This window comes from Oryzias melastigma, linkage group LG7 (assembly GCF_002922805.2).
Source record: "Oryzias melastigma strain HK-1 linkage group LG7, ASM292280v2, whole genome shotgun sequence".
In the NCBI taxonomy this organism is placed as follows: domain Eukaryota; kingdom Metazoa; phylum Chordata; class Actinopteri; order Beloniformes; family Adrianichthyidae; genus Oryzias; species Oryzias melastigma.
The window spans coordinates 20,863,128-20,877,919 of record NC_050518.1 but is presented as its reverse complement, the minus strand read 5'-3'; the positions used below and the strand labels follow the sequence as shown (position 1 = coordinate 20,877,919).

Below are 14,792 nucleotides of genomic sequence, written 5' to 3'. Positions count from 1 at the left end.
TTCTTTATCAACAATTAAAATTGTTTTTATGAAAATAAAACTTTTCTGTTTGTTTTTGCTTATTTTCCTGCATTCGTTTATTTCTAGCTTCCAAAATTGTAAGTTCCCTTTCAAAAAGTAGTCTATTCAAGTGTACTACAAGTATACTTAATAAATTAATCAAATAAACTTCAAATGTACTGCTCTTTGTTTGGGGTTGTATGTACACAAACAAACAAATACGTTTGGGTGTTTTAGTGAAAATTGTGTTTTTAACATGTTCTTGTGGCATTTTTCTCCTGATGGAGGAAAACTGTAAAAAAAAAAAAAAANNNNTCATAATTTCATTTGTTAGCTCGCAGGAAACTGTAAACAAATGGCTGAGGGGAAGTGAGGGCAGACTTACCCTGTGTCAACTCAGAGGTGAATTTCTGATAAACTCCTGCCACTCTGCAGAAACTATGTCCAAGAAAATGATGGGTAGTTTTATTTATATAATGGCTAAAAACTAAATAATAAATAAGACCACTGGGAAGGCTTTTCAAATAGATCAAAAGATGATCGGATGCGGACTCAAATCAGTCTTCAAAGAGTGGAGCCTAATCTGAGTGGCAAACTGACAAATATGTGGCATATTTCCAGAATCTATCCATCCATTCATCTTGAGAACCTGCTGAATCCTTTTCAGAGTCATGGGGTTTCTTGAGCCAGCACATCCACAGTTGGGCGAAGGCGGGTTACCACCAGACTATGTCACCAGACTGTTGCAGGCCCTATCTTCAGAATCTGGTATTTGGAATAGGTGTAAAGAGACGATGCTGCAGTCGGTATATGAGAAAAGCGAGGTGTAATTGTCTTGTTGAGGCTCTTTCGCCTCTAGATAGCAGTACATAATGGATGGATGAAAAGTTTTAGGACCAATAAGGGTTGAAAAGTTGAAAAAAGAGTGGTACACTATTGACCTGCTGAGACATTCTTCATAAGTGTTGAGAAGTACTTTTATAAAAAGAAAAAATATCAATTTCCCTGTCATCAAATATCATAAAATGGTATAAAAGATCTCGTGCTGTGGACTGGCAGCCCACTGAGGGTCTACCTCATATTCAAAGTTAAACTAATTGTTCCCCAAAGTTACACATTGTTCCATTCATTTTAATTCATTCATCTGTTTAATGAATGTGTTTCCAAAACTTTGCCTCACTGTGAGAAAGCTCTGGTTTAAATCTCAGCCCGGACCTTTCTGTGTGGAGTTTCCACACTCTCCTTGTGGATGTGTGTTTTCTCCAGGAACTCCAGCTTCCTCCCATGGTCCAAAAACAAGTTTCACGGGTTAATTGATGATTCTACATTGCCCCTAGGTGTGCACGTGATTCAGGGGGTGCATCTTTAAAAAACTATAACCAATTTTCATCTTAACCTGTGTGATAATTTATCTCGTTTTACACTTCTAGGCTGCAGTAATGAAGGAACAATGTTAGAATCCCAGTGTAACATGCTTTGAATTAATATATATATATTTTGAAAAGGGCTGCACGGTGGCGCAAGTGGTTAGCGCTCTCGCCTCACAGCGAGAAGGCCCCGGTTCGACTCCCGGCTGGGACCTTTCTGTGTGGAGTTTGCATGTTCTCCCCGTGCATGCGTGGGTTTTCACCGGGGACTCCGGCTTCCTCCCACCGTCCAAACACATGCTTCATAGGTTGATTGGTGACTCTAAATTGCCCCTAGGTGTGAATGTGAGAGTGAATGTGTGTGATTGAGGCCCTGTGACAGACTGGCGACCTGTCCAGGGTGTACCCCGCCTTCGCCCTTCAGTAGCCGGGATGGGCTCCGGCACCCCCGCGACCCCGAAAGGGACGAAGCGGTCAAGAAGATGGATGGATGGATGGATATTTTGAAAATCAGTGTATCTAAAATATGGAAAATACAAATAACTTTGTCCATGGATTGACAGTAATAGCATGGTTTAGTTCATGATTTTTTGGTGCAGTCGATGTTTGTTGTCTGCCCCCCCTTTGACATGCGGACATTATGGCCCTCTGAACACAGGTGGTTAAGATGAATGTAACAGAGGGAGGAGGGTGTCTGCACGCCACAGTAGCAAAATGCCGACAATTATTTCATTTGCATGCCACATCTTTGACCTCAGCCGGCGAGGCTCTCTGCCATCCTTGTCATTGTGATTGAGGCCGGCCACCTTATGAAAACAGGTTTTCACGACTCCAACCCAACTGTGCATAAAACCGGATCATTACAAAACCTGGTCATTCTTTATATCCGTACACATATTTCTTTTGTGCGCACTGAGGCCATATGCATTTGTGTTTTTGTAAATGCTTGGTTTATTGTCCATGACCAAAAACCAAATCCGATCCATCATCTGGAGCGCAGAAGGAAACGACAAAGCCTCGGTGGCTGATTTGACTGTTTATAACATCCATACGTGGCCCACCTAGTTTGTCATTGAGACTGGCCTGACCTGGGTTCTGTGAACTAATATGCAAAGTATTGTGTGTCGTGTAAAAATTAGAGGAAGCGAGCCGGCGTACAGTTGGAACGAATCGTGAGCACAGATTGACAGCATGCTTCAGTTGCAGATGCAAATCGCTTTCGTTGCAAATGCAAAATGCCGCTGAAGTAATGGATCCAGATGGGAAATGACAGCAGAAAGGAAGCAACACTCAAGTCCTCTGAAGGTGAATTGATGTAAATCAGTTTTTTTTTTCTTTTTCATTTCAGTCCGGCTGGTGTTGGATGAGAAATAAGTGAAATTAAAGCCCTGAGCGGTACTTGCAGATGCTACTTGCTCTCACTGCCCCCTTTTTACTTGCCCTTAGTCTCCCCTTCTACTGTTGCAACTCTGGTATCTGTGACAAATTCACTAAAGAAAAAAACACTTTTTTTTTCAAAATGGCAGATTTTCTGTTTATTTATCCAGATAGCAACCATTTTATTTTTTGGTCACCTGTATAGGACAAACTGTTGTATGTAATTTTTAGAAGCATCAGCAAAAGTACGTTTTTGGATTTCCGTGGCAACTGAGGTATTTGTTAACCACACCCACATTCCTGATTCATACTCATCATGCGTCATGTCGCTCCATTCAGCTTGAGCTAGGGATTCATGTCTTAAAAACGTTCACAATACGCAGAACAATATTAGTGATTAACAAGGGTCTGCCACTTTTGTTAGCTCGTTACACGAACGCCATTAACAAGTCTATCATTATATTCTATCATTCTATTTATACTTTTTTGTACTTTCTATAATTGTACTTTTTTCGAATGTACATATATCGTAATCACTATACTATTTAAACTTGTACAGAAAGTACAGAAATCGGACTTTTTAACCCAAAAAGTGACTGAGAGTTTCGCAGCCAAATTCCAGTATGTTTCAATATATTTTGTTGCATATATGGCAAATAAAAAACCTTGAACCTTGAACAATTTGCAACTTCTGAACCCCCCTCCGCAAAAATAAATCCTTTAGAGGAGTTAGGAGGCAACAGGTTGAAATCCCTAGAAGTTTGAACTTTTAAAAGGCACTGAAGGTGATATTTTTATGGTAATTTAAGATGGCTGCTCTTTTCCTGGATCAAATGTCAAGGAAATTGAAGTTGTTGTAGACTTAAGATGGTTGTACGGGTGTGAAATTTCATTGAGTTTTTTTCCCATATTGTGCAAATATTACCAAATTTCAGTTTTTGGCACAAAATGGCCACCAAGCCATAGGTTCTGTTGCTAACACATAATTCCCAAAACCTCCTTGATATCCCTGACAAGTGTGTTTTGGTTTGGTTAGAGGATTTAGATTTTTTTTCCTTTGATCCCTGCAGGAAATTGACCCTTTTTTTTTAAACTAATTTATCCAGCTGTGATGTCATCCATTTAAGAAATATATTTACCACCACAGGTGTGTACATTTTGGATAACTTTAGAGCATGTCGAAAACACGGTAAGAAACAGGACTTGTAAAAACAATTTGGTCCAGGACTGCTGCGTTCAGAATCATAACAGGAGGAAGATTGAAAAAGTTGCTGTGATTTTATTTTTTCAAAAAAAAAAAAAAAATCTGATAAACATTTAGCAAAGGAAAACTTGGGGGAAAAAAATAACATTTACACTGTAAACAGATCAAATTGGCTCAACATTACTTGAAGTGTGGAGACAACTTGAAAGCAGTTCTGACATGGTTTGCTAAAGAAAGGCACGACTTGGCAAAAATGCATATCGATAGGGAATGAACAGCAGGAGCCCACAGAGTCCTCTGACCAGTCTGAGTTGGGTAAAGTGTCCAGTGATACATTCATTACTGTTCAACTCAGCAGGTTGAGAATGAAAACGCTTCCATGTGAGGGGCGGGGGGTGGGGGGTGTACTAGAAGACATACAATAGGCTGCATTGAGGGGGCACAGAATCTAGATGAGGTAGAGCTAAACCCCTTCAACTCAAACATTCCGGGGTGTTATAAATAAATACATCCTGCTACATGTAAAAACTAACCCAGAACACACACACAATAAAAAGGTTGTTTCAAGAAGTTGCCTTCTTTTCATTTAAATAAAAAAATAAAGAAACAAAACAAAAAAATGGCAGAATAGAAATGCACCTGAACCTGAAATAAAGTGCAGGCATGAGAACTTTGGGCCCAACTGCCCTCAGAGCTCAGCCAACTCTGCAATTTGTGAAGTTGGAGACATTTTAGTAAAGCGTGGATACAAGAAAGAAGCATCCAGAACTTTAGAAACCTTGAAATGCAACAGAATTTATATTAGGCACTTTGAATAAGACAAAAAAAAAATGATTTATGGTATGATTTCAACTGTCGACTGAATGAAAATATAGAATAATTGTGATAAAAGCTACTAATAAAGCTACAGAAAGAAAAAAAATCCAGCTCTTAAAACATACAGAGTGTATGAACAAAGAAGGGAGAGTAGTCTTTAGATTCACTATAACAAAAGTCTTTCCTGATTGGTCAGATCCTGAAAAAAAATGCCCCGCCCTGCAGCGGTCCCTAATAGTCAAGATCCTTCAAACTTGTTAAGGATGAGTTAAAGCAGTTTCAAGTAAGTTATACATTCAAACCTTTGAATAAACAGCAAAACAAAGTCACAAAAAAAAAAAAAAAAAATACCCGCATATATATTCATATAAAATAAAAGAACTACAGTAGTTAATATCAGTTCGACTAAAGGCTTAAGAGTCAGTGAGATCTGGAGGGAAGATCGTTTCAGTGGAATCGATGGACAAACGGGATTTGATTGTACCTCCTATGAAACATTCAAACTCAAAGAGGGGGAGGAGCTACCTGATGGTTAAAATTTTATGTCAATTCACTGCAATTTTGCCCTCCTCCATGAAATGTGGGAACTGCGACTTTGGCACGCTGTCAGAGCCATTTTTCTCAATTTCAGCCATGCTTGCGGGCAAGCCCGAGTGGGATCCATCCATCTTCATGAGACCCCCAGTTGAGCCGATCAGCGGCCCGCCGGCGGGGCTCCCGGGGAGAGGGATCCCGCCCCCCTGAATGACAGAAATCTCATTGGTCTTCATGGTCAAGCCGCTGCTGAAGGCGGCGGCGGCGTACTGGTTCCACAGGGAAGGGTCGAAGTTCATTGGTGGCGCACTCATCTCCTTGGGCGGGGCCATCATTTCGGGCATCATCTTGGCCTCAGAGCTCATCGCCATTAAGGCCATTGGGTTATCTAGAGACAGACGCTGGCCACGGCGGGATGAGTTGTTCCACATGTGAGTGCCTATGTGCACCTTCAAGAAAAAAAAAAACGACTGTTAAAAATTTGACCTTAAATTGAGCTAAGGTTTAGCAGAAAGCGGATGCTTACCTTGAGGTTTCCCTTTGTGGTAAAAGCCCGGCCACAGATGTGACAAGCGAAAGGCTTCTCCCCTGTGTGAGTGCGCTCATGGATCTGCAAGGCGCTGGCAGATGAAAAGTTCTTGCCGCAGGCATGGCACACATGCTGTTTGGTTGATCTCCGGGGTCCAGAGGACATGGCGTGCATGGAGGTGCCTTGAGGCATCTGAGAGCTGAACAAGCCGTGAGGCCCCAAGGGGTTCTCTGGAGGAATCTTCATGTCCAGACTACCTAGACCTGGAGGCACCTTCATAAAAGCTATGTTGGCAGGAGCTCCTGAAACAAAATGTGAATAATAATCAGAACTTAGCTTTTTTAAAAAAAAAAAAAAAAAAAAAAAAAAAAGGTTTTCTCCAACTGAAACTCACCATAGTCTCCATTTGAAAACGGCAAGCCTGGTTCTTCTTTAATAGCTTTTGGGGTAAAGCTGCTGGACGCAGTGAGGTCAAGGGCTCCACTACTCTCACAGCCATCTTGTGACGAGTCAAAGTCCAGTTTTGATCCACTGCGAGAAACCTCCTCCACACCTGAAGGTGGAGACTTGGTGCCCATGTTGTGTACCGGGGAGGAGGAGCGAAAGGACACGGCGGAATCAGAAATGGCAGGACTGCGGCCGTTCAGACAGTCTGGCTCTTTAGGAGCTGGAGGTGATTCTTTGGAGGTTCCTTCACTCTCTGAAGTGGTGCTCGTCTGGCGTTTTAGCGCCAGCGCAGATGTGAGATTCTTCAGAACATCCAGGCTGGAGAAGATTGTATGCTTCTGCTCCTCTGAAGTAGATGGAAGGGGGTCCGAGGGAGCAGGTGGCTTTTGGGAACTCAGTTCTTGGTCATCCATGCTTGCTTCAAAGCTAGGGGCATCCATGGACTTTTCCTCAGACAGAGACTGCTCCATGGTGTCTGCTGGTTCAAACTGGCTTTCTGGCATGGGGGTGTTTGGGATCTGGCCTCCCATGTGCATGCGAATGTGCTGCTGCAGAACCACTGCATTTGTGAACTTCTTCTGGCATATGGGACACGAGTGTTGCATTTTCAAAGGAGTGTTGGCTCGGTGCACTCCGTAGTGAGCCTTCAGGTTACCTTTTGTGGAGAATGCGCGACCACAGATCTTGCACTTGTAGGGCCTTTCGCCGGTGTGTGTGCGGTAATGCATTTTGAGGGAGCTCTGGCAGCTGAGCACCCGGTGGCAGATGACACACTCATTAGGGTCATTGGTCCTCTTCTCCAGCCCGTCTACCATCTGCTGGAGTTTTGCCGTTCCGGAGCTCTGCTCACCAGGAAGTGGGTTGATGTGATGCAGAGCACCCAGCAAATCTTTGGGATCCTTTGGACTTGGATCCAGTCCCATTTCTTTGCCAAACACAGAGGCCACAGGTGTGGGGGCGTCGCTTGCTGATGGCGACGGTCCCCCAAAATTATCAAAGGTTTTGAAACCATGCATGGAGGGCGGGTTGAATCCAGGAGCAGGATGACCGAGGATAGGCTTCATTTCAGTAAGATTCGATTCCTCCAGGGGTACGGACATACCAAATGGAATCCCACTGCTGGTAGGAATATTGTCAAGGTGCTCCGGTACAGGATGAGGATTCATGCTGATGTTTGGGTATTTGTCTTTATGCCTCTGGAAATGTACTTTGAGGTTTCCTTTGGTGGTGAAGCGGTTTCCACAGATGTTGCATTTGAAAGGCCTTTCTCCAGTGTGAGAGCGCAAGTGAATCTGGAGGGCACTGTCATTGCCAAAGGTCTTGCCACAGTATTTACACTTATGCTTGTACAATGACTCCACATTCTTTGATTCTGGCGGAAGGCTCAACATCTTGGACTTCAACTTCTTGGAGGAGTCCAACCCTGTTTGCATACCGTTGAAGGAGCCGGGGAAAGCCAGGACGCCTGGAGACTGAGGCAGCAGGGCCGGTAAACGGCTGGCCAGCTCGGGAACGCCCTTTAAAATGTCCGTTTTTGAGGCTACCGGCCCCAGTCCTGCACCAAGAGAAGCAGGAATTCCAGTGGGCAGAGGTAGTTTGCCTTGCTTCATTGTCTCCATGGAAAGACTTTGGTTGCCAGTCCGTTTCCCGATCAGCGCTGCCGCAGCAGACAGCTGCTGAGAGAGATGAGCCCCCAGGGCTTTCAGAGGATCCATGGCTGCTCCTACCGATGAATGCAGACCCTGAGGCGTCATCATGGCCACTTGGATTCTAATCTGTTCTGTGAGCTGGATTTGCTGGAGCTGCTGCTGCTGAAGACACACAAGCTGCTCCAAGATAATTGGGATGGCCTGCAGGGCATCCTGTGCTGACGTCAGAGAAGCATTTGAGGAATGCTGGGAGACAACCACTTTAGCATCAGGTATGGTTTCAGGCAGGACACTGGAATCTTGCATTTTAGGTGAAGGGTGAAAAGGCGTCTCGGGACTCGCAGCCACATCTCCCGGGTCCCCGTGTCCCGAGTCTTCTGCATTCATGCTGGACTCCTCCTCCGTCCTCTCTAGCTGGTCAATGTGGGAATGACTGCTTGACTGGCTATCGTCGTGGTCACTGTTAAGGCCTTCGGGGGAGTCTTGGGAATATTCCTCTGGCACTTCGTTGCCACTTCCCTCCTTCATGATGACCACCTGCTGGCTTTTAGTGCAATTTCGTTCGTGCTCTGTGAACTCGGCTTCATCAAAGAATTCGGCGCAGCACTTGATGCAGACTCTGGTTTCCTCCATCCTGAAACGCTTTATGTCGCCTCCGTCCTCCTCAGCTTGATCATCTCGAGGAATACCTTGAGAGAGAACGAGATTGTCATCAAATTCTTTCCACTTAAATGATCAATAGATGACAAATACAGAATTGTCTTAAGAATATGACAGGTTATTATTAGATTTCTCTTTATTTAGCAAAATTTTGCGAAAAGTAAGACATCTCCAACCTCTAGAAACAACCCAGCTGCTTAAACTACTAATATTTTGTCCTGAGGGCCACCAGAGGGCAATCATCCCCCTTTGATTTAACTCAACTCTATCCTGAATCACACAAGAGTGGACCTGTTTTTCATATAAAAGATGGAAAATAAAGTGTTTATCTAACAATAGGAAATTCTCCTGGTTACCAAAAAAGGTTTTATTTCATGTTTGACTTGCCAAGAAACTGTTCTTAGCACCTTTTCACCGATTGATCATTCCTCTGAGTGTCTACTAACCAAGAAGCCATTTCACAACTGGGTGTATTGTTAAATGCAAATGCCTCAAAGAGAGGGGGCAGACCACCTGTTTGCATTTCCCCCCACACCCCTCAAGGAAACGTTTGGCCTTGTTAATTGCTCACCAGGAGGCACTGAAACAGCTTCACAAAAGTTTACAACTATATGAGATTAAAACTCTGACTCAGCTACCCACTTTCAGAGATCATGTCAACCTAAACCTTAGGATACAAGAAAGAAAAAAAACACTAATGTAAACAACTAAAAGTGAGTAATGTTGCATCATTTTGCTGATAAGACCAGACATTTGTCCAGAAATAAGAACCTAAAGGTTGAACGTTGGATAACCACTTGACTGCGCATGACCCGATCACCTTTACTGCGTGCGATATGACACGAGGTCACTCTCAGATTCATTATAGGCGCCCGAGACTCCAACAAGTTTCACTCAGAATGCTCCAAGACAAATACAAACTCCAATTCTTTGCGATCTGTCCAACATTACATGCACCCCCCACCAAGTGATCAGATTATTGGGGGGAGAAAAAAGGTGAAGCCTTTGACCGCACTGGAGCCTGCATATGGTAACGCCAAAAAGCACCCCCACCCAGTCTCCACAAAAAAGGCTCCATCCCCCACCTCTCCACATATGTAGGCTACTAAAGGAAACAGTCATGCATTAAACTGGGGGATTTATTGCCTTTGGGTTCGCTTAACCCACAGTCACATTTTTTTGTTTTTCTTAAGTTAAAATAACTAAATATCTCAATTAAAAGTAAATTAAAAATTTATGTTTTACTAAAAAATGATAAAAAGTTTCAATATTCATTAAAAAATAATTAAGGTTGACGAAAATGTTTGAATTGGTCAGAAAAGTGACGCGAAAAGAAAGTTGCTTCACGACTTGTGTAAAAGTAAAAAGACGAAAAGTTTACACAATATAACCAAAAATAGAGGAAGGGGGTGGCGAAACGAAAGGGTTCCAGTTTTGATGAGAAGCAACAAAACAATTAAATATGTTGAAATAAAAGCAGAAACTTCAAAGCGAAGCGGCGCCTTTGAAGAAAAAGAAAAAAAGTTACAATGTCGCGTGTTAAAGTGGGGCTGCGCAGCACCTGTGAGAGCGCTCGTGCGGTCCCGGTCACGTCGAGCTTCAGGTCCGCGGCCACCAGTGGGTCAAGGTGCGCGCGGACGGCGAGGGAAATGAAGGTAAAGTGGGGATAAAATGAGAACGAGCGTGAGGTCCGGTCCACACTCACCAGTCTGGGTCGCAGCGGGCTCGTCAGAGTTGATGTGCTGCGGCTTGGCTTGCTTACGCCTCGACATGCTGCGACCATCAGGAGCAAAGAGTCACGGACTATTTTCCTCCGCTTCTTCTGCAAATCCTTCGGCTCGGAAAATTAGCCCCTCGAGTGGGAAATGCGCATGTCAACGTAATTATTATTATCAATAATGCATTGCGATTTATCACGAGCCCCTGACAGCTGATTGGCTCCAGTCCAAAGCGCTCACACATTATTCAAACGGACTCCCTATTGATGAGCGGCTGAAGGGGGCGGGAGGAGGCACGCCAGTGGCCGGAGTGCGGGATGGAGGCAGGGTCAAAGACGGACAACTTCTTGCTGCTTTCGTCCTTCATGACTAGGGGAAAAATGTACTGTAAGACGAGAGGGCGATTCGAAAGACTCGTTTTTTCCACAAACACAGAATAAAGTGCTCCTCTGACTTCTTCAGGCGCGCGGGGACTTCAAACCCGTCCAGCCGCGTGGCGCTCGCGGGTTTTCGGGTCTGACCGCTGCCCTTTGCTTTTCAGGGAACTCCTCGTGTTGTGGAGGTCTGAGCTTTTGTCCTGTGGAGAACAAACACAGCTTCACTACACTCTCTACCACCATGAAATGTTTATTTCTAGTTTACCTGCTATGAAATACTGGAAATAACCCAAATACTGAAAAAAAATCACTTTCCTATACGTCAAATTAACCCAAACCACTTCTATTACTTAACATTTTACACATTTCAATGAAAAAACAGCAGCAGAATGTGTAGAAAATCAATTAAATGTTGTAAAAATACAAGTTTTGTCAACAAGAACTACAGAATAGGCAATCTACTGCGAATACTTCATATTACTTTCCTATTTGTCCAATATTTAAGCAGATTTAATTAATCATCAAGTATTAATTCGATAATTTCCAAGTTAAAAAATTTTACAGATGACACAAATTGTCATGACTTCGCAATAAAATACTTGCAATTCCCCAAATATTGACACAAGTCTGGTTAAAATGAACCAGAACTGGTTAAAAAAGGATTTTCTAATAGTTCAAATCATCCTAAAACATTTGATATGAAGCAAAACTTTTCATTGATTCCCATTAAAAACAATTAAAAAGTGTTGAAAATCAGTCAAATATAATAATACAAGTTTTTGTCAACAAAAGCAACAGAATAAGCAATCTACTGCAAATGCATCAAGATATTACTGTGTGTCCAATATTTAAGCAGATTCAATGATCATCAGGTATGAATCCAATAATTTCCATGGAGAAACATTTTATAGATTTCCATTGACAAAAAATAATGATTTCTCAATAAAAATACTTGAAATTCTTCAAATATTGATAAAATTTGGGTTTATGTAAACCAGAACTGGTGAGAAAAGTATTTTTCCTAAAGGTCAAATTAACCTAAAACACTTGATATGACAAAAACGTAACAATTCACATTTCACTAATTTCCAGTAGAATAAAAGCAATAACTGAAAGTGTTGAAAATCTGTTTAATATTTTGAAAATACAAGTTTTTGTCAACATGAACTACAGAATAGGCACTATACTGCAAAAAATACAGCTTTACTGTGTTTGTGAATTTGTTCATCATAATTAATTAGAATTTAGTGTAAATCCAATGTTTTACTACTACAAAAATATAAATTTCTAAGGGGGAAAAAGGTCATTTTTTGTCACATAAAGTGCTGGAAATCCCTCAAAACTTTTGGTTATTGATGGCAAGAACTGTACAGAAAAGGTGAAGCGCTGAAACAAAAGTTTATTTCCTCTCGGTCAAATCAATTTAATACGCTTTACATGACACAAAAACATAACCGGTAGCATTTCACTGATTTCCAGTGGGGAAAAAAAAGTAACTGAAAGTGTTGAAGTTCAGTTAAATATTGTAAAATACAATATTTGAAAACATTGAGACAATGAAAACAGGTACATTTCTAATAAGTCAAATTTACCTGAACCACTTAATGTGACACAGTAACTTAATTTGAAATATTTCACAGATTTACAGCTAAAAAACAGTAGCTGTAGATGCTGTAAAGTAAAAGTAAAGAGCTGCAAACAATTACAACTTTGTAAAAATGCAAGTTTTTGTCAACGGGAACCACAGAATAAGTTAAAACAAAGCAAAAACTGTAACTTTACTTTAAATATCCATCCAAATATCTGTCAGATTAAATTGCAAGGTGGTGAAAACTCAGTGATTTCACTAGTAAAATTATTTGACAGATTTCAATTTATTAAAAAAAAAGTCCTGATTTGTCACCAAAAATACTAGACCAAATATGGTAAAAATGGAAATTGCCAAGAACTAAAAATGAGGCAAAATACCAAAAGGTTGTAGATGTTATTTGTCTGACTACACATGAAGTCAGAATTGCTCAACAGATGTCATTCTACCAAAACAAATGTCTAGATTTTTTTTTTAAATGAAATATAGGCCTTTTTTGTACTAAGAAAATCAACTTATTTAACAGAATAAGGTAAGGCAAATATTAAATATGCTGGAAAAATGAGCCATCTATGAGATTTGATGTCTAAAAAGAAGTCCAAACAGCAGCTGACGAGTCTTTGTGTCTTAATGAGAGTGAAACTGTAATTTGACTGGAATTCAAACTATTTGATGGCGAGTTTTTGCAGTGAGAGAAACAGTAAAAAATGCCAAACCTCTTGATGTCGTAATGTGAAGACCTAAAACTTCCAACTACAATGCTTAATTTAAAAAAAAGAAAGAAAACAGGATAACAGATATCAAAATATGTACTCATAAAGTTTCAATAAGATTTTTTTTGGTTGCTTTTAGTAATCACCATCAAACTGCAAAAACTGAATATTTTAAAAGCTGAAAATTAAAACTCTGACTCAGCTACCCACTTTCATAGATGAACTGCAACAAAAGGTTTGAGGAATGGTTGCAGAAAAAACCACTAATGATTCAACTTTTAAAAAATTATGACACCTTATGAGAAGGAAGAAATGGAAACATTTATATAAATTAATGCAATGTGTCAGAAAACCTTATATAAATGGAGTAAAATAAATCATTAAAATGGACGCATTCTGGACTAAAAGTGCTTGTCAGCTCCCCATTTTTGAGATTGACCTCGCTATCCATCTTTTCACGCTGAAATGCACGAGTATGTGTTATATAATGACGCTTCTGATAAGCTGGAGACAAAGACAAGCCAATATATCCAGATAAACAAATGTGTGCTTGGAGGGACTGACTGAAGGTATAGAAAGAGAGGGGAGGGCTGTCTAGACAGTTTATTGCCCCAATAAGAAAGTATACATTGAATACTTTGTTTTTTCTGCATTCAGCCTAAACAGCTCAAACTGAGCGCGCTCGTAAAAGTGCATTTTGCGGGAACCAGAAGGAATTTGAGCGTCTCTTGTGGAAATTCACACATTTGCTGGGAAATCTTAGAATAAATTTGTTACTGAAATCAAAGAATTGCCAAGAGCTGCACATTTGAAACCCGTCTTTCTTGTCATTCCCTATAGTTATCAGATACGGGGCCATTTCTTTCACCATTAGTGTGAGGAAAAGTGAATGACAAGCCAGGAAAAGGCAAACGCATTACTGTGTCCTTGACCAGGTGTTTGACAATGGAGGAATCAACTTAACAGAAGGTCTCATAAAAGGGCTGAAAGCAGCCTCAGGACAGTGATTATTCTCTCTCTCTGGGACTTCTTTTTTTTAAATCCCTATTTAGAGATTTTGTTTTTTCATGCAATTGTCAAATAGAAGCTGCCTCAGATGTGTCAGTGGTTGGGAAGCTTTACAAAGACTCCAGGATGGACAAACAAGAACAGGCCAACACTTGCTTGGGAATTGTGAACTGGACATGTGTTTTTTTAGGACTCCATAAAAGATGAAAGGCACGGGTGAGCTCGGAAACTATGACCAGTTTCACATCCGTGTGACAGTCGGGGCCGTTGTAAAAGCAAGCAGAAAATTTGTGCCGTTTTAGTTCTTCAGTCAAGACACTCATGTTTTCATCCTTTTCTTACCAAGACACAAATGATTGTGTGATTTACATATGTAGAGGTTTTTAAAAAGTAGGCTAGATACACAAGAATCAACAAGGATGTTTGATAAACAAAAACTAGGCTAAAATTCAAAATTAAGCTACCTTTTCTGTATGGTTCTATTGTTAGGTAGGGTTTGTCTTAAAAAGTTTTCAAAGATGTCGTTCCATCCGCACATAAATCTAACACCTGCAGGTGAACTCTTGTCTTCCCTTATAAAGTCTTAACTGGCTTGCAAGTGAACCCTGGTGCCGTTCACCTACAGGTTCACAACATGGAGGTCAATCAAAAGGGCAGATGGTCCTCTAAACTAAAGCCTCGTTTCCACTGAGCGGTCTGGTACATTGAGCGTTTCCATTGTGAAGTGGACCCATTAAACAGTACCGTACATCTTGAGGGCCTCATCGGTTGTAGGTCAATTGAAAAGTGGAACAAAACAATGATA

At 41.2% G+C, this 14,792-nt stretch overlaps 1 protein-coding gene across 2 annotated transcripts; it reads right to left on the bottom strand.

Moving 5' to 3' along the window:
• Positions 1-4,506: 4,506 nt before the first annotated feature.
• sall4 (spalt-like transcription factor 4) lies at positions 4,507-10,580 on the bottom strand. Of its 2 annotated transcripts, none has more exons than XM_024294020.2 (4): positions 10,289-10,580; positions 6,222-8,612; positions 5,825-6,129; positions 4,507-5,747 (listed from the first exon to the last, which is right to left on the bottom strand). In XM_024294020.2, exons 1-4 carry the CDS (start codon positions 10,353-10,355, stop codon positions 5,310-5,312), a joined length of 3,201 nt encoding a protein of 1,066 aa, XP_024149788.1. In that variant the 5' UTR covers positions 10,356-10,580; the 3' UTR covers positions 4,507-5,309. The 2 variants fall into 2 exon arrangements, with proteins under 2 accessions (XP_024149788.1, XP_024149789.1); XM_024294021.2 differs by lacking the exon at positions 10,289-10,580 and adding an exon at positions 10,145-10,274.
• Between the last annotated feature and the right edge of the window lie 4,212 nt (positions 10,581-14,792).